This window comes from Pongo pygmaeus, chromosome 1 (assembly GCF_028885625.2).
Source record: "Pongo pygmaeus isolate AG05252 chromosome 1, NHGRI_mPonPyg2-v2.0_pri, whole genome shotgun sequence".
Taxonomy (NCBI): Eukaryota; Metazoa; Chordata; class Mammalia; order Primates; family Hominidae; genus Pongo; species Pongo pygmaeus.
In genome coordinates, this window is record NC_072373.2 from 227,797,304 (window position 1) to 227,824,170 (window position 26,867).

Genomic DNA, 26,867 nt, shown 5'->3' on the forward strand with positions numbered 1-26,867 from the left:
AAGGTGAGATATTTCCCTGCCTGTAAAAAAACTGCCTACAGCTGCCTCTCCTTACACAAATGCGAAGGGATAGATACAGGGGTGTCAGACAGGCAGCCCAGGGCTCTTGGTGTGTGGAAGAGGCGCTGCCCTGCCCCCTCCCGGGTGGTCTGGCAGGTGGGGAGGATCTGTTGCTGGTGGTGTAGGTCCTGGGAGTTCGGGGCTGCCCCCTGGGGGCTGGAGTGGCTGAGGAGGGTGGCATGGAGGGGTCAGGGGTAGGGAGCTTCAGGGAGTGGGGAGGGGAGGCTGTGGGCAGGAGGGTCCGTGAGGGCTCAGGTAGGTGAGAGGTTCCCATAGGCATGGCCAAGGCGGTAGCTGTGGTGGTGGCTGATGTGAGCAGGTGTCAGGCATCATAAAGGTCAGTTTTATAATCAGCCTGGGCCACTCTCAAACAGGGGTCCTCGGAAGAAGACGCTGCTGGGAGACCGTCGAAGGCCCGCGGTATTGTCTCCAAAGCGAGGCTGTTGACCGCGTGTGGGTAATAACTGCCCACCTCCCTGGACCCCCAGCCAGGCCTGTGTTCCAGGCACTCGGGGGTAAGGGAGGGGAGAGGTGGAGGGGCACAGCTCCAGAGGCCCGTCCCACTGGGACAGGTGGGCAGGAGGGAGCCCAGGAGACATTCAGAGGCCCTGGGTGGGGGTGGGGGTGGGAGGCCAGGTCGCCTGGGTGACATCAGTTAAACTCTGTGTCAGCAGGGAGCCAGTGGGGGCCTACGTGGGTGAGACCGTTTGGGGCAGTCCTGGTTGGGGAGGCTGGGCTCTGCCTGGCTGGACATTCCCCTTTGAGGTTTACATACCCTAGGCTTCTGGGTCAGAGCAGAATCGGGGTGGAGGATGGAGCCTCTCCCAGAGGCAGGAGGGCCCCAGGAAGGAATCCCGGGGCACCCTGGGGGTAGACCAGAGAAGCCCCTGAGGGGACTGGGTCTGCTCCAGCCCCAGGGCCTCTAGCTCACCCCCATCCCACCCCGTGGCTGTCCCTTGTCAGGGCAGCGTCAGGCCCTGTGAGGTGCTGGTGGACACAGACTTCAGGGAGGCTGACATGGGGAGGACCACCTTAGGAAGGGGTGGGTTGAGGACTGGCCTAGAACAGAGACCCCCAGACCCCAGGCCATGGGCCAGGACCAGTTCTTGGCCTGTTAGGAACCGCGCCGCACAGCATGGGGGGTGCAGCGGAACCCAGCTTCCTCTGTGTTTACAGCCACGCCCCATCGTCTGCATCACCGTCTGCGCTCTGCCTCCTGTCAGATCAGTGGCAGCGTGAGATTCTCATGGGAGCGGGAACCCTATTGTGAACTGCGTGTTCGAGGGATCTAGGCTGCACGCTCCTCATGAGAATCTAATGCCTGATGATCTGTCACTGTCTCCCATCACCCTTAGATGGGAATGCCTAGTTGCAGGAAAACAAGCTCAGGACTCCCACGGATTCTACACTATGGTGATCGTAGAATTATTTCATTATATACTCTAATGTAATAATAATGGAAGTAAAGTGGACGATATATATAATGCATTTGAATCAGCCCCAAACCATCCATCCCCTGGTCTTTGGAAAAACTGTCTGCCACAAAACCGGTCCCTGGTGCTAAAAAGCGTGGGGACTGCTGCCATGGAAGACGGGTTCCCCCAGCACCTCCAACAGGGAATGCTGCATCCCCAGGAGGCCTTGGGGCAAGGCCTGTCGGGTAGGCCCTGGGTCCTGTGCACCTGGAGGCAGGCACAGTTGGGGGACATGCCTGGAGGCTGCTGCATCTGGAGGCCATCAGGCTTGGTGGAGGGACACACCTGGAGGTCACTGTGCTCGCTGCGGCCATCCAGGGAGTTGATGCCTTCCTGAGCTTATTCTTTTCTGGAAAACCGGAATAGCCAGGAGTCTGCCCTGGAGGGTGGAGGGAACAAAGCTCCAAGGGCATCAGGGCCTGGCCCCGGGACTCCTCAGTCAAAGCCAGGGAGCCTGGACCTCGGCCGAGCCCCGGCTTGCTCCTCCTCTCCCTTCCACAGGCCTGGGGCCTCTCCCTCAATGAAGCTCGTGGGCACCGAGGCTTAGAAAAGCACACAGATTTATTGCATATCAATCTCATGTATAAATTCATTGGAGCATTGGAAAGATTACATTTGGTATACAGTCCTATTCTACAGCATTAGCCTCAAAATCAGCTTCTCCTAGGCTTTCTCTTAAGGAAATGTCTCTACACAAGTACATTTGTCTTTATCACAAGCATCAGAATGAAATTTGCAAAATTGTTCTTTTCATGATTTCCTACACTTCATGTCTTATTTCATTCTTCTCCCACAGCGATTTCCGTATTAATTGGGAACTGCGCCTCTTTTGCGTCGGCAGTTCAGGACTCCTAGTCTCGGACGTAGATCCTAATCACATATTCAATAAGTGCATCTACGGAATTTTCCTTTTAATAAAAATTTCACCAACAGACACGATAGTGACCGCTAAGCAGGAGTCATGCAGTTTACTTATAAACAGAACAGAAGCAATTTACAATCAAGGGGGACATGGGGCGAGCGCCAGCCTCCTTCTCAATGGTCTTTTTAAACATCATATGAAAACCAGACATTTACATTTGATTTCTTTTTCAACACTATACAGTTCTAAAAGGAAAAACAAAACAAAACAAAACTAAACCAAATCTGTAATGTAACAATGGCAAAAGGTGGTGGGCGGCACAGGTCTGTGATTCTGCGAGGATTCTTTATATAGACCTTAAGGGACAAAGTCCATATACACACACGCTTTAAATTACGATTCTGACACCAGGGCTCAGCATCCCTTGTGCTGAAAGCGCAGTGGCAATGCACGTGACGCTGAAGGCAATTGTTAGAATGACTCTTGTTCACAAGTGAATCGCACGTTTGGAAACTCAAGCTGCCTTTTATTTATTTATTTATTTTTTTCCAAAAGTGGTAATATGGATCAGTGACAGAAAAGAACAAAACAAACACAAAAATGGAATGGAAGGAGCAGAGGAACTCTTCTAGGAAGAATGCAAGAATGTTTTTGTCACAGTATCACTCATTGCTACAGAGACACAGTTTCATGGCTTTTGATACCCGGCTGACCTCCACTGACCAGGAGCAGCTATGTCCTGGTGTCCCTGGCTGGGAGGGGAGCCTTGCCCTCCCCCCCAAGGCTGCAGTGCAGGGGCGAGCTCTCCTCTCCCTCCCCCTAGGACAGCACAGTGAATATAGCTCAGTAGGTTTCAGTCACTTGGGCAGGGGGATGGGACAGAGGGGGCAGGGGACCACAATCCAGTGCTTCGAGGCTTCGAGTCTAAAATTCGTGATATGTATTCAGGCAAGTGCTTTGCAGACGCTCACGGGGAAGCGGGGAAGGCAGAGGACACCAGGGCCCTTGGAATTTCCAGGGCTGGACTCTGGGGACGTGGAGGTCTTGGCCAGTCGGGGTCTGGGTGGGACAGCTGCACGTGTGGCCTTGTAAAGTAAGGCCTCTCCAGCTGGGCAGTCTCTCAGGCCACACCACGCCCACCCCAGCCACTGCTCCACACCCCAGGGCCCCAGGCAGGGTGCAGGGGCTTGCTCCTCTGGGTTGGAGTCAGTGACATCTTGGGTCCCACTCATGAAGGGTCTGCCAGGCCCACAGAGGAGGAACCCCACGTGCCCAACCTGGGGATGAGAGCAGGAACAGGTGGGGACGTCGGCTCGCTGGGGGCTGGGGTCTGAGGAGCAGCGGAGGGCAGGTGCGAGGAGGCTTCCTTTGGAATTTCCATTTGGGGGATGGGGGTTGACAATCCAAGGAGTTAGCATTGGGGCAGCATTTGGGCTGAACGGAAGGGCCCTGGATGCCTGGCTTACAGCCCTGACCCTGGCCACCTGGCCACGGACACAGCCAGCTGCTCCGTCGCATCCCTGTCCATGCTGCACAGTTATGTGGCCCCATTACAGTGTGGTGACAGCTGGAGGCCAGAATCTCTGAATTCTCACACCTGGGCCAGGCTCCCTGGCCCTTGTCAACCCTGGGCACCAACACGGCTGGGCAGAGCAAAGCTGGGAGGGCGAGGCTCGCTAGGGCCTGGGGCCACGCTAAGTGTCGGGGCCGTGTTTTGGGGCGCACCAGCCTGGGAAATAAGTGCTGCCTTTGTCAGGGGCTCTAAGAACAGGGCCTCCCGAAAACGCCAAGTGCTGGGGCCTGGGGAGCTGAATGCTCAGGAGAAACTGGGCTTGCCATTATTTCAGGGGGACAAAAATATATGACTTAAAATGTGCAACCAGGACTCTTGGGAAAGGTGGAAAGAAAGAGTGCCAAGAGAAGACAGGACGCTTAGGAAGACAGCCGAAAACGGCGGGATGGGACTGGGGGATCTGGAGAGCAACGGTAAGGGTGGCCCTCATCGGTTCTGCTCCTGCTGAAAAGACACGCTGAGGGCTCCATCCGTCCGAACGTCCCACTTCAGAGAGACGGGGCCGTATTGCAAAAAAAAAAAAAAAGCACACACCTTACTCTTTCGCAGAAGAAATCATATAATTTGGGTTTACAGAAATGGGGTGTTTATGTCTGAGGTTACGTTTTTACAGGAATCCCATCTAGATCAAGGGAAACTGGAAATTCCTACGGGGTACCTGGTGGGTCTGAGCCAGGGGATGTTGTGGAAACGCGTGAGAAGGCCTGAGCAGTTGTGTTTGCAGATCCTGGATCCTTCCCGACACGCCGGCTGGCTCTTCTGCAGGCAGCTCCCCCGCTGCCCCCCGGGGGGGCCACCCCATGGCCCCAGCGCACGCACGGGTAGGTCCTGTCTTGCCTCGTTGTGCAGATCTGGCGTGGGAGGAATCCCTTTCACTGTGATCCGTCGGGTCGAGCCTCCTGCAGGAACCTCCCTGTGGCAAGTCTTCAGTGCAAGCCTGGACTGCCCGGCACCCACAGAGACGATTGTCTTTTGTCCTGGAGCAGCCAGGACACCTCCCGTCACCGCTGGGGACAGCCTGAGGAGATGTCCACGCGTGACACAAACCCACACCAAGGTGGCTTGCACCACTCCTGTTTGTATTTACGCTCTTTTTTTTTAAAGGGCAACTTGGGCATTTTTTTTTCTCTTCTTGTTGGGACACTATCATCATTTTTTCTTCCAAACAATACAAGAAATAAATAGAACACTTGTCTTCAATGCAAATGCAACTGAAACGCAAATTTAACAAAAACATATGATTGTCTGGTAAACGGCAGCAGGGACAGCAGGATTCATGGGGGGGACGGGGGTATTTGGCACATAAAAAATCGCCCCACTCCCACACAACACACAACCTTATTACACGGTTTTGGTCCTTCACCAGATACTTATATTAACATTATTTCTTCACAATAAGAATGTCTAATGCCAAAAATACTGTTAAGGAGGAAATAAAATAAGAAAAGAAATGAATTAGAAAAAAATTACAAGTTATATACAGATTAAGGTAAATTCCATCAGGGAAAAAATTATTATTTGAAATTGGCCCCTATGGGAATAATTTAAAGCCCATCCGAGTGGGGAAGAAGTTGCATCCCAAGAGAGGGAGGCGGCTGGGCCCCGGGGGCTGTGCTGTCTCTGCTCCTTGCGGCAGGTTCCCCCGACGCCCTTCTGTTCTCAAGCTGTGTCTCGCCAAGGACCCGCAGGAAGAGCGACGTGGCGACTGTGTCGTCCATCCGGAGTCTCAGGCACAGGTGCGGCTTGGTGGCCCGGAGCGATCTGCTGGGATTGCTCCCCAGGGCAGCCACGTGGAGGACACCGGAGCCGCTGGGGTCAGGTGGGAGGTGGCAGACCCAGGACGTGGCCAAGGCCCTGGCTTCAGAAGACGGCGGTGGGTTCCCGCGTGGGGTGGCCGAGGCAGGGACAGAGGAGGGAAGGAAGATGGGTGCCCGGCCACATCTCTGCATGGCGGACCCAAGCCATGGGCCCTCGACTTCCCCATATAATTGAGGGATCTTGGGTGGGGACCTGTGGATTCCTCTGAAGGCCACGTGGCGGCCCTGGCACCAATTCCATGTCACATGAGGGCAGGCACACTTCCCATCCCAGCCTCGGGCAGGCCTGCAGCCCAGGGCGCCCTGTCTAAGACTTCTTCGGCATCTGCGTGGTTCATAGGTGTGGCCCCACGCCTCTTGTTCTGCCTCGGGGCACCCAGCGTCACCTTGGCTTATACAAATAGGGACAGAGATAGAAAATTTCTCCATTATCTACAGTATAAAGAACACACCCAGGCACAGTGTGGGTTCCCAGGCAGACTCGGGTTTGCAAATGAGCTCAAATTTCAAAGCAATGCAAAATTACTTTTAAAAAACAATTTGCAAGTCATTTTTTGATTTTTAAAAAATACTGTCTATTTTTAAAACCACATGCTTAAATAGACTCTGTAGTCAATACGGTTACCAAAAGGGTTATTCTTGTCATTTCATTATAAAAATCATTTGAGTGATCTCTCTCTTTTGAGCACACCCGTCTATCCATTCCCTTCCGCGACCCCACGCAGGCACCCGGCAGTGGCCACCAGCTTCTGTCTCAGCGGAGCGTCCACCTGCCCACTGGCTGATTCTGCGAGGCAGCTCCGTTGGCTGTCTTTGGATGGCCACCTGCAGGGCTGTCACTGAACAGTGTTCTCAAGGCCAATCCTTGGAGATGGTGAGACTCTACAACTGCTTTAGGACTTTCGGGATCTGAGTCTCCGTTGGAAAAGTTGGAATGAACCATGGTGGCTGGGGAGTACGCTGAGGAGTGACCACACGCAGGGACAGGGTTCTCTGGGGCCCCGCCCACCTCCGTCCTCCGCAGCTGGTGCCCTCGCTCTGGCTGCCGGCCCCTGGCTGCCCAGCCCATCAGAGGTGGTTAATGGGGTGAAATGCTCCAGACTCCGACGTGGCTCCGGTGATGTTCAACCAAGCGTCCAGAGAACCCTGGGAGGGGGTGTGGAGAGGAGTGTCTTCGGAAAGGGACAGCATCATTGCATATGCCTGGCGGGGAGGGGATGACACACACACAGGACAGGCGGGTGAGCGTGTGGGCAGGGCGGGCCATCCCAGACAGGCAGCAGATGGGCAGGGCGGGCCATCCTGGACAGACAGGTGAGCGTGTGGGCAGGACAGGCCATCCCAGGCCGGCAGGGCCGAGCCTCGTCCGTTCCCAGCCTCCTGTGGCCCTGGCCTGGCTCAACCTTGCCCTGGGCCACAGGGGGCAGAAGGAGCAAAAGGGACTAAGAGACTCAGATTCTCCCCGCAGCCTGGAAGAGGAAGACATGAGCAGGCGTGACTGCGGGAGGGAGGAGGGCCGCCCCCTGCTCCGAGTGATGCCAGGACATTGCGGTGCTGGTGTGGGGCCTCCTGTGCACACCAGCTCCCTCGGCTGCTTTAAGGTGCTCCCCCTCGAAGCCTCCTCTCCTTCCCACCCCTTCCCACCCCTTCCCCCCAAGTTTTCTCCACCTGGTGATCAGCAGAAACTACGGACATGTGTCTGGTCTGGGAGGGCCCTGGGAACTGGGGGTCAACAAGAGCCACCCCTGCCAGGGGGTGTCTGTTTTGGTGACCGTGGGGACACCAAAGAGCTGCCTCTGGGACAGGGATGTGCAGCGTTTCTGGGCCGATGGTATTCTTAGGAAGTACAGATGTGTTTCCAGGCATTAGTTCATGGGACATCCTTCTGCCCCCAGCACAGGGCAGGTGGGGATGGGACCTGGGGAGCCTCGTGTGTGGGTTGAGGGGAGGGAAGAGGGGGAAGCCCAGCACTGTCCCACCCGCGTTAACACTCCACACAGAATTAGTAAAAAGACAAAGACAGACACGCAGACGGCTTTTGCTGAGACCTGGGGTGGGCCTGTTCCCTCTGGGAGAGCTGTAGAGAGCTGAATGAGACCCCGAGTCCCTACAGACTGGAGAGAAATGCGGGAGCAGGGCCCTGGGGCCACCTACTCTAAGGAGAGAAGCCGAGAAGCACCTGGGGCCAACCCTGGCACCCTCGCTGACCTCATAGCTCCAGCTGGGAAGCAGAGACCGCCCGGCTGGACAGCTCTTCCCCTGGGAAAAGCCCGGGCTGCAGGCCACTGGGGCCCAGATCAGAGAGGGAGGGAGACAAAAGTGGGTGGGCGGGCCAGGAACCTGCTCACAGACCTTTCCCACTGAGGACCACAGGAAGGTGAGCTACCCGTGGCCATGAGTGAGCTCCCTCGTGAGGGTCCTGCCAGGGTCATCGGCTCTCAGCCCCTCCCTGCTGCGCCCCAGCTTGCGGGAGGGCGGTGGTCGCTGGGGCCTCTCTGGAGGATGCAGCTTGGGGGCACTTGCAGTGAACAGAGCTTCCCCAGGCCTAGGAGGGCCACGGCGGGAGAGGAGTGCTGGCTGACCTCTGGCTGAGGAGGCCAGGTGGGGTGGGGGAGGGGCTCTGGCGGGTACCTACCTGGTTCTTAGCCTGCCTGCACAGTGTATGTTTTAAAGCCTCAGAATCTAAGGTGGAATTAAGCACATCTTTAACTTCAAATGCTTCCTCAGCTGCTCTGCGGAGGTCCAGCCCCTTCCCAAAAGTCGGCATCGGCTCCAAAGCTAACAGACCGCCTTCGTGGTCCTCAGCACACCTGCACCAATGACCGGGGAGAGGGAGGGCCTGCTGTCAGCAGCCTGGCCATGGCTGCCTCTCTGATGCTGCAAGCCCAGCTCCGGGCCTGCATGCACGCCGCTGCATCTCTGCCAGTCACATGCACAGAGAGACAGACACACGGACACACAGACGCCTGGACGGGAAGCCACACGGATGCAGGAGAGTGACGGACAGAGGTCAGGGAGGGGGTGAGTGCATGCACACGCATCAGGCAGCAGGCAGGGGGCTCAGGTCTTGCGAATGAAGGGTGGAGAAGAAGGCTTCAATTCTCTAAGACCCCAGGCAGCTCAGAGAGGCCCGGGGCTCCCTCTCCCAGGACTCAGGGGCAGCATCCAGGCTGGAGAGGAAATGCCACCTGCGAGGGGCCTCCCCAGGGGGATCTGGGAATGCTGGCAGTGTCGCCCAGGCCCGATATTGGTGGTGAACACTGAGGACATGGGGAAGTGGCTCTGGCCGGCTCAGAATGGTGGGTGTTTGGCCCACGGCTCTCTAGGGGCTGCAGGCGCTGTCCCAGGCTGACAGGCAGCTCTGCTGCAGGGCTGGGGCCCTCCATGTCTGCTCAGTGCAGGGAAATGCCTTTCCCTCCATACTCTGCTTCCAGCCTCCAGGGTCCCTGGGGGTGGGTGGGGGGCTAAGGGCCCCTGACTCTGTTGCCCCTGGCCCAGCCTTGCCCTGGCCTGTGTGCGGAGGCCCTGAGGTGGCTGTGCTGGAGTAGGGGCTGAGCCAGGGATGGGCTCACGAATGGCTGAAGAGGGAGGTCCCCCTCGTGATGGACACCCACGTTCCCTCCCTGCCCCGTCCTGGAGCACACGGCTGCCCCCACCTTCGGGTGTGGTCGAAGCCCACGGCCAGGGAGGTGGGTGGCTCCTCGTCCTCCTCATCCTCGTAGGCGGCCTGGGGCTCAGGTGCGGGGGACACGGTGTCATCCTGCGACTTCCCGGCCAGGCTGTCCTCATCGTCCTCCTCCAGGTCATCGTCGTCCTCCTCCTCCACGTCCTCCTGCTTCTCGCTGGCTAGGCCTGGACACTGGGCACTGCCGTCCACGTCCTGCATCTCCGCCCTGAAATGACGCAGGAGGAGATTGGCCGAGTTTGGGCGTCTCTGTCCTTGCCATGGACCCCCAAAGGCTGGTGACTCGGCTCTGCCCCTACTGCCTCCTCCGACAGCCCTCGGCCCCCTTCCTGAGGGAGCTCCTGCTGGTCCCTGGGCCCAGCCACTGACTCTGCAGAGTGAGAAGCACGGAGACCTTGGGGCGATCTCAGGAGAGGAGGACAAGCGCTCGGGGCGGTGGGGGCGGGGCAAGGCCCAGCAGAAAGCTGCTACGGCCGGGAGGACACCAGGGCCAGGGCGGTGTTGGGATGGAAGCAGTGGGCAGTCCTGTGGGGAAGCTGGCCCTGTACTGGCACGGGGGTTGGGCAGTGCACGAGGGGCACCCTCAGGGCAGACTTCGGGGTGAAGGATTTCAGGCTGACAACTCGAGGACGTGGGCACTGGCCTGAGAGCCGGGAGCCCCGGAGGGCTGTCTGGGATCTGGAGAGTGAGGGCCCAAAGCCTGCTGTGAGCAGTCTGAATGCACCAGGACAAGCTTGCTTCGGAGCCTGTGGGGGACTCTTCTGCAGCCCAGGGCTCTCCTGACTTCCCTCAGGGTCACTGCAGCCCGGCAGGACCCCTTGACTCCGGTTCCTCAGTATTAAATAAAAAAGAACAAAGCGTGCATGGGCGTGGCTGGGCATTCTCATTGCTTTCAGGAAGAGCCACTAGAGTTTGGCTCATCTTCATGTTCACAGCCAAGAGCTGTGTCTTGGGTGGGCTGGGCCCCAGGGGAGCCAAGGGCCACCGGGCACATGCTGGACATGCTCGTAGAGGGGCCCAAGCAAAGGGCAGGGCACGCAGTTCCTGGACTGCCCACGCCCAGAGCCCCAGAGCCCCAGAGCCCCAGGGCCACTCTTCCTTGTCCTCACTCCGCCCGGGGGCACTGCCTCCCGCTGCCCTGGGAGGTACCCACGGTCTGGGGGAGATGCAGGGGTCCTGCTCTTGGCATCCAAGCAAGAAAGTGACAGCGTCTCACAGCGACTGACCTCCGTGTCTCGGACTCGCCTGTGTGCACGGGAACTGGGCTTGGGGAAGCCACAATTTCCTGGGTCTCCACAGACGCCACGTCTCTATCTCTTGTCTTTCTGCCTTTCAGGACTGACAGAACCTCGGCAGGTTTCAGGGCTTGAGGACAGTTCCTTGGTCCTGGTCGCCTGTGTTGGGGGCCAGGAGCATCCTGTACACACACCCATCTCCTCAGCCATGGAGCTGCTGGGATCCGGGTCCTGGTTCTCACCCTGGTTGTTGGTGAGGTGCCCTCGGGTGGGGTTCTGTCTTTGGGGCCTGTGCCCTCTCGATGACCCAAGGACATGCCCCTCCCTGTCCTGAGGACGGGACGAGATGGCACAGGGTGAGATCCCAGGCTCATCACATGGGCATGTGCTGTGAGATCTCATCTGGTGGCCCCACGTGGGTTTGCATGGGATCCCTGCCAGCTGGGGGCAGGAGTTTTGCCCTCTTTATGTCTGCTGCACACCCCCCATGCACAGAGTATTTGCTTTCTAGTGTTGAGGAGCGGAATGTCCGGCACGGACACAGAACAGGGCCCAGCGGCTGGTTTGGCTCCAACAGGGAGGACAGTCAGTTTCCCAGAGCTGCCCAAACCAAGCCCCACAGAATGTGGGCCTGAAGCAGCAGCTGTGGACGCTTTCACAGCTCTGAGGCTAGAAGTCCAAGATCCAGGCAAGGGCAGGCCGGGTTCCTTCCGAGACTCTGGGGGAGAATCTGTCCCTGGTGTCTCTCCAGCTCCCGCTGCTGCCGGCCCTCTTCGGCCATCCTTGGCAAACCTTGGCCTCTTTGGCCCTCCTAGGTGACCCTTGGCCCTCCTTGGCCATCCTTGGCGACACTTGGCCCTCCTTGGCCATCCTTGGTGACCTTTGGCCCTCTTAGGCGACCCTTGGCTGGGAGGCGCATCACCCTGACCTCTGTCTCCGTTTTCCCTCGGCCTTTTCTTCTGCATGTTTTTCTCCAAGTTTCCCCTTTTTAAAAGGCCGTCAGTGCTGCTGGATTGGGGCCCACTCTACCCAGTGTGGCCTCCGCTTAATCCCTCCTTAAAGACCTTATCTCCCAAGAGAGTCCCATTCTGAGGTACTGGGGGCTGGGACTTCCACCTGGGAATGCTGAGGGACATGATTCAACTCAGGGGTTCACGGGGCTGCAGGGCCAGGACTCCCGACAGAACTGGATCCTTCCTGAAGGCGGAGGGCAGGAGCTGGTTCCGCAGGAGGCCCGGGGAACACCCCCACCACCCCAGGGACTGGCTGCCTATGTCCACCTTGCCCTATTCTCATTTTCGACAGTGACGCGGGGGCTCTCAGGACAAGGCCAGCTGGACCTGGGGACCTTGCCTCAGCAGGACGGGTCTTCCGAGGACCTGAGTCTGAGGCCGGCTGAGGCCGGCTGTGCCCGTATGTTCTGAGGTGTGGAGAGCCTCCCTTGTCCCCACCCCCAGGGCTGTGAGAAGCAGGGCACTGTGGGCCTTGCCAAAGGCGAGGGGGAGGCCCGGCCACACCTCTTTCTCCTGGAGACAGCCCTCTGTCCTGGTGGGTCTCCTGCAGTACAGCCGGGCTGCCACCCTAGCTCGGGGTCCTGGTGGGTCTCCTGCGGTACGGCCGGGCTGCCACCCTAGCTCGGGGTCCTGGTGGGTCTCCTGCGGTACGGCCGGGCTGCCACCCTAGCTCGGGGTCCTGGTGGGTCTCCTGCGGTACGGCCGGGCTGCCACCCTAGCTCGGGGTCCTGGTGGGTCTCCTGCGGTACGGCCGGGCTGCCACCCTAGCTTGGGACATGGGGGCCTTGCTGTCCGCCAGGTGGTTCAGCCTCCGCACACGCTCCTGGTCCTGGGCACCCCCCGGCAAGGATGCCATTGATGAATCCTCACTTGTTCCTTGCCTGGCCTTGCTCTGGGAGCTGCAGTTTAGGGGATCGTGCCTGGGGACAGGGCTGTGGGGCTTAGGTAGGGACGGCCTGGCCTGTGGCGCTCATGGGTCTGACACGCAGCTGCAGGGAACACGAACAGCTCCCATGAGGCCGTCTCAGCATGGCCAGGGCCGAGTTCCCTTCAGGCCATTGTTCCTGGAGCCCAGTGGGGAATGCCAGGACAGCCTGGGGGCTGCAGAGCAGGTGGGGTTGCACTAGGGTGGAGGTGAGGCTTTTGGGACCATGGCCCAGAGCCAGCTTCTCCCCCCGCCCCCTCCTCTGAGCCTGCTCTGGGCTTTGATGAATGAAGATGCTGAGGGCCCTGCAGGTGAGCTCGCCTTCCTAGGAGGGGCACAGATTTGGAACGTGGCTTCGCCAGAGCCAGTGTCCAACTGCCTCCTGTGTTTATTGCTTGGATGCCTCTTTCCCAGGTACCCCCACTCTCCTGGAAGCAATGACAGGAAGACACAGCCCTGCCCTGGAGGAGGGGATGGGCTCTGAGGGAGCTGGGGTCTCAGGGGGATTCTTCTTCACCTACTGGAGGTGGTGGGGAGTGAGCTGGGCCCTGTGGCTACAGAGCCTTAGACCACCCATGGCCAGTGCGGTAAAAGCTTGGGATCTAGCTCCAGGTTCTGGGCCTGAGCAAGGCACCCCACTTCTGTGGGCCTCGTTTTCCCTTCTGTAGAATCAGGGGATCACCCCCTCAGGCCTCTTGGAGTTTGGAACACCTTCGGTTCTCTGCCAGCTGGCTGGCGTTAGCTTTCACAAAGGAAGCAGCTCTGCTGGGGTGTCTGAAGGCTCCCCCAGAGTAAGTGAGGCACATGGAGCCCTGGTATCCCAGGTTGCACAGAGCACGCTCCAACATTCCTGGATCTGAATTCCACCATTGTTCTGCTGCTGTGTGTGTCTATATGCACGTGTGCGTACATGTGTCTCTACGTGTATGCACACGGCTGTCTGTCACACATGTGTATGTGCACACACACTCCATGTGCATGTACTTGCGTGTGTGCATATGCGTGTGTGTAGATCTAGGAAGACATGTTTATGCATGCACATGTTATGTACACATGTGTGCATGTGTGCACGTGCATGCCTGTATTTGGGCACCTGCACGCAAAGGGCAGGGCACACAGCTCCTGGACTGCCCATGCCCAGAACACAGCCCGGTACCCAGGCACGTCCTGCCCTGTCCCCAGGCACCATCCCCTAAACTGCAGCTCCCAGAGCAAGGCCAGGCGAGGAACAAGTGAGGATTCATCAATGGCATGTGTATACACATGTATACAAACGTGCATCTCTGTGTGCATATGTGCATGCAAATGTGTACATGTACACGGAGCATACATATGTGTGCGTGTGTGTGCATGTGTACACGTGTGTACGTGTGTACATGTGTGTATATTTAAAGGTGCAGCATTTCAGTTTGGAAATCTTTAGTGCCTCAGATTAAATCAAAATGTCCTTGAGTTTCAGAGGCACAGCTGAACTTGTGGCCGGCTTGGTCACCTGGCGAGTGTTTTGCGCACACGTATGTTAACAGTGAGGTCAGTAAGCCCAGGGGTGCTTACTCTCATGATTCCAGGTGGAGGAACTGAGGCAGACAGCACAGCTTCCCCAGGTTCCCAGAGCCCAGGGGCCTCCGCCCCACTGTGCCTATCTGGATGTGTTAGGGGCTGGGGCTGGTGCTGGGGTGGAGGTGCATGTCCTCTGAGGGTGGCCACACAAGGCTGTTGGCCGGGTCCAGACTTTCCCCAGCCCGAGACAGTTTTCTTACCGTTTCTCTGTTCGCGTTGATGCTTGGTTCATCTCACTATTGGCAATAAAGTTTCTGATTTCTGAGAAATAAGAGTCTTCTTTCTCGTCTAAAAGTGCGTGGTTGTCCGACTCAGAGGTGGGAGAGGAGGCGCTGGTCCCCAGGTGGTTCGTGAGGACCCCGGGGTGCTGGCTCACTGCGGAGGGGCGGGAGCGTCAGGGGGCGGCCTCTCGCTGAACCCCTCCTTCTGTGGGGCAAACCAACCGCGAACGGGGCACACTTGGGGTACTGTTAGGGAGGCAGGTTTCTTAGGGACACCAGAGAGCACGAGGTTCTCCTTAATGACCACGGTTTGAGGGGTGCCTGTTGGCTTCCCGAGGGGTAGTCTGTGGCCCTCTTCCCTGCCCGGCGCCCCCTCCCCTGCTCTTCCCCCTCCCCCTCTGTGGGGTCTGCCCATGTGGGTGCTCTGGGGGCTGCCCCACCCCGCGTGGCCCACCTGGTGCGTTCTCGTGCTCGTGCTTCTTGAGGTGCCGGTCCAGGTTGGTCTGCTGCCCGAAGCAGCGGTTGCACAGGTGGCATTTGAAAGGCTTCTCCTTGTTATGGATGTTCCGGACGTGCCGCTGGAGGTTCGAAGAGATGCTGAAGGAGCGGTCGCAGTACTTACACCTGGAAGAGGCACACGCGCTCCTCAGCGCAGGCCCCGGCTCTGCCTGGCAGGCCGGGCCACAGAGGGTGGGGGGAAGGGAGCCCGTGCCCCTGCCCCGTGCCCCGTGCACAGCTTTGCCCCACCGTGTCCCAGAGGCTGCTGGATCTCCCAGCTGGAGAGCCAAAGGCGTCCTGGGGAAGCTGCCCCTAGAAACAGCCCCGGCTTCAAGAAGCAGGGGTTCAAGGGCCAGGCACGGTGGCTCACGCCTATAATCACAGCACTTTGGGAGGCCGAGGCGGGTGGATCATGAGGTCAGGAGATCGAGACCATCCTGCCTGACACGGTGAAACCCCGTCTCTACTAAAAATACAAAAAAATTAGCCGGGCATGGTGGCGGGCGCCTGTAGTCCCAGCTACTCTGGAGGCTGAGGCAGGAGAATGGCATGAACCCGGGAGGCGGAGCTTTCAGTGAGCTGAGATTGCGCCACTGCACTCCAGCCTGGGCGACAGAGCGAGACTCTGTCTCAAAAAAAAAAAAAAAAAAAGCAGGGGTTCAACCTCCTACTGTTCTGTGGGTGGCGGATTCCCCCGGAGTGTGCCCCGTGTCCCCCGGGCAGGCGGTGCCCCGGACCCTCCAGTGTCTCCCGCCCTCCCATGTCTGGGTCTCCCTGGCCCCCAGGCCGCGGCGCCCGCAGGTCTGCAGCCGGAGGGTGACGTGCTCCTTGTAGCCTCCAGAGGGCGGCCTTGCTCCACGGAAAGACACTCGGCAAGTCCAGTTTCCCAGGTGGAGGGACTCCACAGACCAGCTCCCAGACCAGCTCCCAGGCCAGCTCCCTGTGACCTTCGTCCTCCACCCCTCGAGGTGGCTGGGGGCCCCTGGGCAGGCCCCACCTCACTTGGAGCCTCAGTTTGCCAGTCCATTCGTGGAGGGGTTGGGGGCTGCCCTGGATGTTGCTACCTGTTGGCTGCCTCCTCTATTAAGGACACAAAGACCATACCGGTCCCTTTGAGCACTGCCAGCTCCCGGGCTCGATTTATCTTTATTCCCCCAGGCTGGGCAGGGCTGCTGCCAGCCTGCACCGTGCACGTGGGAAAGTTGGGATGAGACCCCCTTCCTCCATCTGGCCTCCACGGCATCAGGCAGAGCAGGACTCTAACACCCTGAGTTTATCAGAGCAAGACCCCTTGCGGCTGGAAAGTCGTCATAATGAGCGATCGAGGAGGGCTGCGTGTGGAGGGTCCCCCTCAGTGTGGGGCCCTTGGGCTGGGAGTGACCTTCACAGCCACACGGGGTAACCCTGCAGGCAGGGAAAGGGAGGGTTGTTCTCTCTCGTTTTAGAGAGCGAGGCTGAGAGCTAGGGGGCCTGAGCAACACGTGCATTGAGCAGCAAGAAAATCATGCCTGAAACGAAGAGGGGGAGCTGGGGACGAGCTAAGGAGGAATCCCATGAGCTCTGTAGACGCACGTGAGCTGCCTCTGTGAAGACACAGCCTCCTCCCTGGGGGGCATCCTGTGGGGGGCCGGGACTGGCTTACTGAGAGGCACCCGGCTGGGCTGGGCGACGGTGAAGGGAACCCTGACTGTGTGGTTTTCAGTTGCACGTGTGTGCTTGGCATGTGCATGTGTGCCATGCCTGTGTGTGCACACTTGTGTGTGCTCTTGGTCATCAGAAGGCCCGCAGCGGTGCTTATCTGATCCCAGAGGCACACACACACTTGAACATTTTGTTTATATGATCATGCATTTTCATATTTTGAAAACAAAACAAGCTCCATGATGTCCACGGCACAGCACACAGAAAGTCTACCCACTGCAGCAGGATCCTGGCCGGGGGGCCTGGCAGCCGCTGGAGACCAGGCCAGGGCCTCTGTGGGAGCCTCTATGGAGGCACCAGGATGGGGCAGGGTTAGTTCACCCGAAGGGGACGTGGCTGTTCTAAGCACAGGCCTTCGTTCCCACAGAGGACAGGACTCTGCGAGGCCCCACCCCGCCCCGACCGGTGCCACTGGCCCGCTCCAGTGCAGCATACGGGTCACATGCCTTTGTCACATGGATGGGGACGTGCCTGGCGACACTCGGGAGTCCTGGCCTCCCAGACCGGGAGGGGCTGTGTGGCTTGGCCTTCTCGGCATGGTGCTACCCTGTACAGGAGGGGCCCAGGCTGGTGTTTGCTATCACAAAAGCCTGGCGAGGGAGTCTGACCTGCCATCAACACACCCGCAGGGGCCTCCCTGAGGCAGGAAGCTTCAGTCCCACACCTTCCGGGTGCTGCCGCCGGGCCCAGGAGCTCAGCATTCCCCACATGGAGGGGCTGCGGCCGTGAGAAACTGTCCTTGGAATCTCAGAGCCTGCAAGTCTCTCCCCGCTCCCCAGGCTGCCTGGTAAAACCTAGGAAGTCTGATAATGGGTCCCCTAGAGAACGGGAGGCAGTCCCGGGAGAAAGGCCCTCCTCTCCCACGCCTGGCCGCGGCATTTCCCCGTCCCACTTTGTTCCGGCAAACTTCCCGGGCGCTGCCCTAAGGCTTCATCCACTCAATTCCCGAACCTTCCAACCTTTGCCGGAGGCCAGGCTCACTCTGGCCTCTTCGACAGTAGACAGGCAAAGAACCATTTGTGATCGAAGTCCCTGAGCTCCCCGAAGTGACCCTCAGCCTTCTCTGCTCCTGACCCCAGGGGCCTGGCCTGTGGGCTTCTCTGGGAGCCCCTGCTCCTGCCTGGGTCAGCTGAGCTGCCTCCGGGCACCTGGGTCCCAGCCTCTCCTCCTGCAGCCCAGTGACAGGCAGCGCCCTGGCTTGGACCTGCCATCCACAAAGCCTGCCCTGGGCAGTGTTGCAGTTTTGTTTTACTCGGCCTGTGAACTCACACAAGAATAAGGCTGAGGATGGAGCCCTTTCGGCAGCAGGGGTGGAGATGCTTGGGTGCCCCTCTGCTCGACGTGTCCCACACAATCTCCCAGAAAGGAGGGATTTTACACCCTCAAATGCATTTTCTCACATCCCCCACCCTGATACATCCTTAGACTGGAACGGTGGTGCCTGGCCCTGGGACCACCGTGCTTTTGAGGCTGACTGACTGCTGAGAAAGGACACACTGGACTCTGCCTCTCCAGCCCGGATGCAAAGCACCTGCCAGTCTGAGCATTCAGGCTCTGCCCAGCCAGAGGCTTCCCAACCAGTTGGGGCCATGTGCCCCTCTGGCATGTTGAGGCAGCCCAATCTGTCTGCCTGCCTGATTGTCTGTCTGCCTGCCAGTCTGCCTGCTTGCCAGTCTGTCTATCTGCCTTTCTGCCTGTCCATCTGCTTGTCTGTCTGCCTGCCTGTCTGTCCATCTGTCTGTCCGCCTGCCTGTCTGTCTGCCTTCCTGCCTGTCTGCCCTGCCTGTCTGCCTGTCTGTCCATCTGTCTGTCTGCCTACCTATCTATCTGCCTTCCTGCCTGTCCACCCTGCCTGTCTGCCTGTCTGTCTGCCTGCCTGTCTGTCCATCTGTCTGTCCACCTGCCTGTCTATCTGCCTTCCTGCCTGTCCACCCTGCCTGTCTGTCTGCCTGTCTGTCTGCCTGCTTGTCTGTCCATCTGTCTGTCCGTCTACCTGTCTGTCTGTCTGCCTTCCTGCCTGTTTGCCTGCCTGTCTGCCTGCCTGTCTGTCTGCCTGCCTGTCTGTCTTCCTGTCTGTCCACCTGCCTGTCTGTATGTTTTCCTGCCTGTTTGCCTGCCTGTCTTCCTGTCTGTCTGCCTGCCTGCCTGTCCACTTGCCTGTCTCTCTGCCTGTCTGTCTGTCCGCCTGCCTGTGTGTCTGCCTGTCTGTCTGCATGTGTGCTCAAACACGGCTCATTCAGTTCCTGGTTTCTTTGGAAATGCAGAGACCTTTGCAGAAACTCCACCTAATGGCTCTTGCGTAAACCCTAGCAATTGTGGATCCGAGGTAAGAAATGGGATTGGAAAAGAAGCTTGTTCATAAAACTGGAGAGCAAGTCCCTTGTGTGAAGCTCTGGGGCCGGGGAGAGCCACGGACGGGGCTGTGTGTTCAATTTGGTTGTGGAGAGCCCTGAACGTGGCGCTCTCTTGCTTCTAATCTAAATAAATGGCCCAGACAGAGAAGCCCGTTTGAAATTTAGGGGAGCCGTGTGCCCAGGGCTGCGAGGCAGCAGAGTTCTCCGAGCAGCTGGGGTCTGCGTTGTAAATAAGCTGACAAGCGGCCAGTGAAATTGATGGTCTCACTGCGTAAAATAACACGCCCGTGAGCTCCAAAAGGAAGGACAGCGTGCAGGGTAGCCTGGCCCCGGCGCAATGTGGAGGGCCTTGAGAGGACCTTGCTGTGACCGTGCCTGCCGCAGTCCCAGAGAAGCCATTGGCAGGGGAACAACAGAGAATGGGCAGGTCAGGGGGAGGTGGCCAGGGCCCCTGAGCCCCTGAGCCCTGGGCAGTGGCATCCTTCCTAGGATCCAGTGGGGTCTCCTGCAGCCACTACAGGGGGATCTGCTTTTGGTGACTGTAAAAGTGAGGGAAGAGGAAGAAAGAAGAGATTTTGAAACCCAGCCGTAAAAATACAACTAAAAAAGGAAGGACATGCACGGGCCGCCTGCAGCCCCCGATGGAAGCACAACTATGCCTCCCTTCCACGCTCCAGCTTCACACAGAAGGCAGGACAGAGCCTGGGGGGATGATGGAAGCACGCGGCAGACCAGAGAGTCAGCAGCCCTGAGGCGGGAATTCGGGTCCCAGCAGGAGTCCCGGGGAGCCCGAGCAGGCTCGCATCCAGGCTGTGACTCCAGGCTCCATGGGGCAGCCTCCCAGAGAGACCCCCGGGCCGGCTGTCAGGATGAAGACCAAGGAGCAGCTCCCCTCCCCACTCCCAGTTCAATTTTTTTGCTTCTCGAACCCAAATCCCGCAAAGCTACAAGCTTAACTTTTATTTTTAAGAAATAAGACTGACATTAACTGAATCTCACCTTCCCGCTTCACTCAAAGACCTCTAGGCCAGGAGAAGCTAGGGGCCAAGTTACCTCCAGCAAACGTATTCGGTGCACCAAAGGCTCTACGTTCCCTACCTCAGGGCTCTGAAACACATTCGGAACGATTTCAGGTCATCTGAGGCAAGGACTTAAACGGAAGAGGCTTCCAATGTCATCTGGTTTTATTACCCGATCACTCCAGGCAACCCACGAGAAGCCCGCTTCCTCCTGCTTGCGCGGGGCTGCGTCAGCCCGACCTCTCGAGGGCACACACATACGCACATGCGGCGGGCACACACGTGGGTGCTGGCACCGGAAAGGGGCTCACACTGGGGCGGGCATGGGGGGTTGAGCTCCTCTTGGCGGCCATCCTCTGGGGATGGCCGGCACTTTCCCTCCTCCAACTTAAAATCCTTCTGATTATCAAAGCCAGTCCAGAAACCACCAGTGGTATCAAAAGGAAAGCTACACGCTCCAAACCCCTCGGCACAGACCTGCCTTGAGCCAGATAAAGTCAGGATTTGCAACACAAACTTGCAAAGCAATTATTGTTACCAAAGTCGAAACTCACAGATTGGAGAGAGCAAAAGAAATCAATGATAATTAAATTCTTCTATAAACACCACCCCGACCCTCTAGGGGCTCTTAGCACACAACGCTGTCCAGAAGTCGGCTCTCATTACAGAAAAAACACACAGCTCATTTTCTGGGAGGGGACCAGACCAAATAAATCTTTCTGCTGCTAGCCTTTGTTAAGTTGTAAGTCACTATTTTTTGAAGGGTGGGTAAGGGGGGGCCTGTGAGTTGGGGAGGGCTGTGAGCGCTGAACACATGACCCGTAAGTCATATGAGCTGTCATTTACCCTGCGAGTTGGGACACAGCCCTGGGGCAGCCGGGGATGCTTGCTCTGTCTCAGAGTGGGGGTCAGTGACCACGATGTGTACAGGTGCCTCACCTGGTCTCCTTCCCCAGGGATGGAGACACAAACTGAGTCCCCAGTGCCTGCACTATCATGTGGTCCCTCTAGCTCTGTGTGGCCAGAGGCCAGAAATCTTATGCTGTCAACTTAAGCCGTGTGAAACACTCTTTATCCCCAATGGCCTCTGTGAACAGACACACCCTGAGTGTGTCGCTAAACCAGCCTTGGCAGAAAACGAGCGTTTCCCCATTCGCCTCCCAGTTACCATTGTCTGGGGCTCTCGCTTAAAATGCCCACTCCCAGGCACTGACCCCGGTGATTCACGGGGCATCTCTGAGCCTCGGGCCCCTCATCTTTGAAATGGGATGACAAGCCTGTTGGGAGGCTGTTGTGGGCCCCAAATTCAATGCCTCCCCCATCCCGATGAGCTGTGTGACTGCTTCACTGCAGGTGCCAGCTGGCTCCTCAGGTGAGAGGAGCACGGGGAGATCCTGGAAGCAGACACACTGCTTCCCATCCAGGCTGTCCCCGGGACCCCGTGGAATCCCTCAGTGGGCTCTAAGTGGGGGGTGGGGACCCGCATTTGCACGGAGTCCGCCCTACCTTTGGCCCACTCCCTGGCCCACCAGGAGTTGGGGTGTGGGGGCAGCTACGGCCGTCGTGAGATGAACGGAGTTGGGCTGGGTGTGGGGAAGCTGAGGTTTTCTCCTTCCATGTAGACCCTCTGGGCCCTGGCTCTGGTCAGCTCTGCTCTGATGAGGATCCCCTGCCCCAGTGAACATCCTAGGGTGGGTGGAGAGCTGCTCCCTCACATCTTTGAGAGCCAGGCAGATGCCTTCCAGAAGGTTCCTGGGCACCTCCTGCCTCATCCTCACAACATCCTGGTGAGGCCAGGAGGGGAGGGCCAGAGTGACCAGAATTGAGCACCCAGCCCCGCCCACTGCCTGCTCACTCCAGCAGGGAGCCCTGGGAATGGCATACTTACTCCTAGGAGTGGGTCAGCGGTGCACGGGGGCAGGTGGCCCCGCCCCCACACCCGGCCCAGGCAGCACCTACCTGTACGGCTGCTCCCCAGTGTGCGTCCTCAGGTGTCTGGTGAGATTGGCTGATCTGGGGAAGATCTTTCCACAGTACCTGGAGTGGAGGGAGGTGGGGAGGGTGAGGGAGGATTAGGGTGGGCTTACATGGCCATTTCCCAGAAATGGTTTCACGCTAATGCTCTTGGTCTCACGCCTGATGCACAGGTGGACCCATCCCAGCGTCCCGGTTTCAGTCCCTTCTACAGCCCTGAAGCCCAGACTCAGTTACAGAGCAGGCTGCCATGGGCCAGAGGAGTAGACAGAGCAGCCCCTGCCCCCTGAAGCGTCTCGGCCCCTCAGTCTGGTGGTGAACAGGGCAGGCTCCAACAGACTTGGACGGGCCTGCACCAGCACAGGGTGGCCAGGAGGGTGTCATCCTGCCACTGCAGAAATTGGCTGAGGCTGTAGAACTGGGCTTCCCATCCCTCCAAGCGCTGAGGTTAGTCACTGACCAGCACACCTCAGCCCCAGCCTTCCCAGTTCAGGCTGGGCTGAGGTTGCATATTCTTGAGCTCACAAGAGCACAGCATGGCGTGAGGCAGGGGAGGCCACCCAAGTCACTTATTTGCAAAGCATGACCTCAAGCAGATAACCAACTGATTGCAGTGCTGTGCTTTCCTGTGGCCGGGACTGAGTTTTTCCTGGAAGCCCAGGATCACAGCCACAGGTGTGGCACTCGAGCCCCGCCACGGCTGTCCCAGCAGCACCCCAGGGCCCCTCACCTGCACGTGTATCGCTCCTTGCCCTTCCTGAGGATGGGGTCAGAGAGCGTTGGGGGTGGGGACCGGAAGTTGAAGGGGTGGTGGGGGAGGGGCTGCAGGGAGCTGCCCGAGTCCGCCTTCATGGCTGCAAAGCTCTCCAGCTTCTCCGTCATGGTTTCTATGGCTGACATCTGTAAGCATAAGAGTGGGAGGTTATGGACTCAGCTGACTCTCACCTGTCTTCAGGGGCATGCACTGCTGGGGGTTCTGTACAATAGCATATCTTAGGGTGCTCAGGTGGGCACTGGAAGCAATGGTCTCCTAGTATCTTCTTGGACCCTGGGTTGGATTTTTTCACCTTTCTGTAGCCAGCCCTGCTCTTGTCCTTCCCTGAGTCCCTCATTTATAGTTTAAGGTCTTTCCTGCAGGAGCTGAAACTGACCTTTAGCAACCAGCCTCACTGCCTGGTTTAGGCGGGACCTGAGTGATACAGGTAGCTGATGTTTATGATTACCCCTTATCTGACTCAGGCCAGCAAAATGCCCAGCTGACTTGACTCCTGGCCAGCACTTCTGGTTGGCTAGTTTGGGTTAAATGCAGAATTACATCTAGTTTAACATTAAAAAGTTTATTTTTTAGTCTTGAAAAATTACAGTAGCAACCTGAATCTCAAAGCATAGATTGTGGGCCTGCAGAACCACTGCCATCAAGTGGCAGCATGCCATAATTGCAGGCAAAGTACTAAGGACTTCAACAGCCTCTTTAAGACTTAATCCCACAAAGGAAATATTCAAAATAATAATGTCACATGACACAGGGCAATTTGATATGGGCAATAGGAGCTGCCTCTCTGCTCCCTGGAGATGCCCAGGGCTTGCTCGATTAGGAGAGTGGAAGCATGGGATTGGTCATTTCCACCCAGTGGGCAGAGCTCTGATCAGAATCCCAGACTGTCCTGGCCCCACTGAGGTCTCTGACAATAGCAACAGGAGAGGGGAGGGGCTGGGCTGATGGAGCTGCTCAGTGTCAGCCCTGCCTCTCCCAGCTCCCCTTCTCTTTGAAGATCCAGAGCTGACCCCAGTGGAGAAGGAGACAGGCCACCCTGTGATATCTGCTGTGTGCCAGGCCCTGTAGGGGGCTGCACAGGGGCTGAAAGGGAAGAGTGTTCATCATCCCCTGAGGAGTAGCAAAAGGCAACACAGGGAACAAACCCCGGGCCTCCGCACCACACACCCAGCCTGCTGAAGGTGGGGCCAGTGCTCCCAGGGCCCAATGCCTGACCCACAGGGCTCTCCAGACACCTTTGCTAAACAGGTATTTTCACAGCCTGCCTCCCCTGGGAGCTCCCGGAGAAGGGGATGATGAAGGAGGCAGGAGCGGATACAGATGCAGAGGGAAGGGAAAGCTTGGGGTTCCCCAGGTGCTGGTGTCACTGGGAGGAACCGGCCAGGGTGCGGGTTCTTGGCACCCAGCCTCCACGGAATGGGTGTAGGGGTGAGGAGAAGGGCAGGTGGGGACCTGCCTCATCAAAGGGCCTCATATAGGGCTCGCTGCCTCTGGGCAATGCTCAGAGCCAGCTCCACAGAGGTGACCTGCCCATTTACAGCAAGACCCTGGCCCTGGCTGCCCACTAGCAAACGAAACTATCCCGTCACGCGGCTGGGGTCTCTCAGAGTCCGAGTGCCGGGCATCTGGCACTCAGCTTTTCGGAGACCTGCTTGCCAGGGACTTATCCAGCTGCTGCTGGTAGGGAGCAGAGGGCTTTCCACAAATGCTTCCCAGAGACATGACCCAGTGGTGGGGACGTTTTGCTATTTGGGGAACAACTGACTGGTTACAATAAAAAAACCCAGAAAGAAATGAACGAGTAGAAACTCGTGTCCGTCCACAGCGGCCAAGGCCTCCCCTCTGGCCCCTTCCAGCCCCACCCAGGCTGTGGGGGTCAGGCTCCTCCCACCCCTGCGAGGCAGGCATGTTCTCATCTTGATGAGAATGAGTGATGGGCAGATGGAAGCTGCCTTGCTCCCTGAGCCGTCAACCGGGCCTCACCAGTCCCTCCGCAGCCCGGAGCAGCGGGGCTGAGGTCTTTGCACAGTCATGGCCTCTTGGGCTTTGTTGAGGTCTTTAGTAACTGGCGCCTTCTGCCCGAGTGACAGCCCAACCTTAGACCATTTGGTGACTTATTAGTCATCTCTCTCTTCCCGCCCCCACCTCTTGGCTCCGGGCTGCAGGGACAGGCAGCGGGGGTGGCAGGCCCTTGGGGGCAGCGGGCAGGAGGGACAATGGAAACTGCCCCCCGCTGGGCTCCCGTCCTCGGGCCTGGGTGGGCCTCTCCCGCCCGGCTTGCTCCGCCCGATCAGATATTCCCGGCCTCCCCACACAAACACAAACACAGGATGCGCCTGGCTGGCTCATGGCTCTTTCCAGCCCATCCCGAGGAAAATCAGGGGAAGTTATTAACCAAACTCCACGGCCCCGGGGAAACAATGGGAGGCGCTAAGTTTAGCTGTGAACTCAGCCTGGGCGCAGGTTTCACAAACCAGGTGGGGGGCCCGTCCACGGCGGGGAAGGCTGAGAAAGAGAACAATGCCCCGGTCTGGTCTGCAGTCTGTCAGGGCCAGGCCCACTGTGCGATCCTCAGGACCCTCCAGGTGCAGCCCACGGCGCTGCGGAAGGGGCCAGGCTCCCAGCAATGAGACCAAGTCAGTAGGGGACAGGAGGTCGGGAAGACTCTGCCCTGGCCATGCTGCCCACCCGCTATTTTGCTCCCAGGATGTGGCCTCAGGGGCAGGCAGGGGCACCTCCAGGCCTGGCAGGGTCTGCACCCGCCTGTCTGGACTGGGGGGCTCTCTGGGTCTCTTTCCAAACCCCCTGCCCATCACCTCCCTGGGGCCTGGCTCCATGCCCCTCTCTGCATGGTCAGGCCCTTCCTCTCTTCTGGTCCATTTGAACATACTCAGGTCCTGTGCACCCCAGAGAGAGCGCCCACGCTGTGTCCTGGGCTGCCACCTGAGGCTGCTCCCTTCACTCACAATCCCTGCCCTCGCTCCTGCAGGCTCTGCCCACGACTCCAGCGAAGCTCCTTCTCCCTCCTGGAGCCCGGAGCCAGGGGTCAGAGAGGTCCCTGGGGTGGCCCTGTGAGGATCACTCTCAGTCCTCAACCTCTCCAGCCTACAGTGACCTGAGGGGCCACAGGGAGAGAATCCTCCTCTGCCTTTGAGGGCGTCTGTGCGTGGTGTGGCCTGGACGGGGACTCAGGCTCCTGCCTGGCCACTGAGCCTCGGCAGCCGGGCGGTGGGGCCACTGGCGTGTGGGTTACAGGGCGCCCTGACCTGCACTGAGGACGTACCTGGGGGTGGAAGAGCAGCGGGGACGGCCGCAGGTACTTCTCCTTCAGGGCTCCCACGGGGTCCGTGACCTTCCGCTTTTCTACCCTGCTGGACAACAGCACAGAGGGTTACGTACCCCACCGAGCCGCCCGCCCCGCCGAGCCACCCGCTCTACAGAGCCGCCCACCCCGCCTGACCGTATACCTGGCCAGTCACAAGGCCATGGTGTGGGCCTCGCCGGGGCTGCCCCAACGCTCACCAGACTCCTCTGTGGGCCTTGGGGATGTCGGGAGTCCAGCCCACCTGCACCCCTAGACGGACCCTCCCTGTCACCACCTGCCCCTGAACACTCTCTCTCAGTGGTTCCCTCACACCTCCCACACCTCCAAGGTCCCCTCGAGGGCCTTCAAAGACCCCTGGCTGCCAGCACCCCTGCAGGTCATGGGTGCTAAGTGCAGGTGGCTGGAGTCTTCCCTGAAGGCCCCGCGCACCCCGGCCTAACTGGCCGGTCAGCCCTGTGTGAGTGGGGACCACTCTGATGGGGGTCCCTGGACCTGCTCACAGCAGAGCGTGGCTCACACCGGAGGCTCAAGGCCTCCTCTCCTCCTTCTCTGACCCGGCCCTTGGCGCGGGGTGAGCTGCCCGTGTGCGCTGATGCACGTGAGCTGCCCGTGTGCGCTGATGCACGTGAGCTGCCCGTGTGCGCTGATGCACGTGAGCTGCCCGTGTGCGCTGATGAACGTGAGCTGCCCGTGTGCGCTGATGAACGTGAGCTGCCCGTGTGTGCTGATGAACGTGAGTGGCCAGCAGGTTTCTGTCCCGGGGAGGTCACCAGGGGCTTCCTGCAGCACCCAGAC

General features: G+C 58.7%; 1 protein-coding gene across 6 annotated transcripts in view; it reads right to left on the bottom strand.

Moving 5' to 3' along the window:
• Positions 1-3,817: 3,817 nt before the first annotated feature.
• PRDM16 (PR/SET domain 16) overlaps positions 3,818-26,867 on the bottom strand; it is a 364,158-nt gene continuing 341,108 nt past the window's right edge. For 3 of the 6 annotated variants that reach the window (XM_063660225.1, XM_063660222.1, XM_063660221.1), the window contains 8 exons: positions 26,031-26,118; positions 22,703-22,872; positions 21,958-22,035; positions 14,881-15,050; positions 14,406-14,580; positions 9,444-9,680; positions 8,423-8,597; positions 3,818-6,990 (listed from right to left, as the gene is read on the bottom strand). In XM_063660225.1, the coding sequence (XP_063516295.1) occupies positions 6,856-6,990; positions 8,423-8,597; positions 9,444-9,680; positions 14,406-14,580; positions 14,881-15,050; positions 21,958-22,035; positions 22,703-22,872; positions 26,031-26,118 (1,228 nt within the window). In that variant the 3' untranslated portion in view covers positions 3,818-6,855. The remainder of the gene's footprint in view (positions 6,991-8,422; positions 8,598-9,443; positions 9,681-14,405; positions 14,581-14,880; positions 15,051-21,957; positions 22,036-22,702; positions 22,873-26,030; positions 26,119-26,867) is intronic. The other 3 variants (XM_063660224.1, XM_054443264.2, XM_063660226.1) reach the window with 2 other exon arrangements.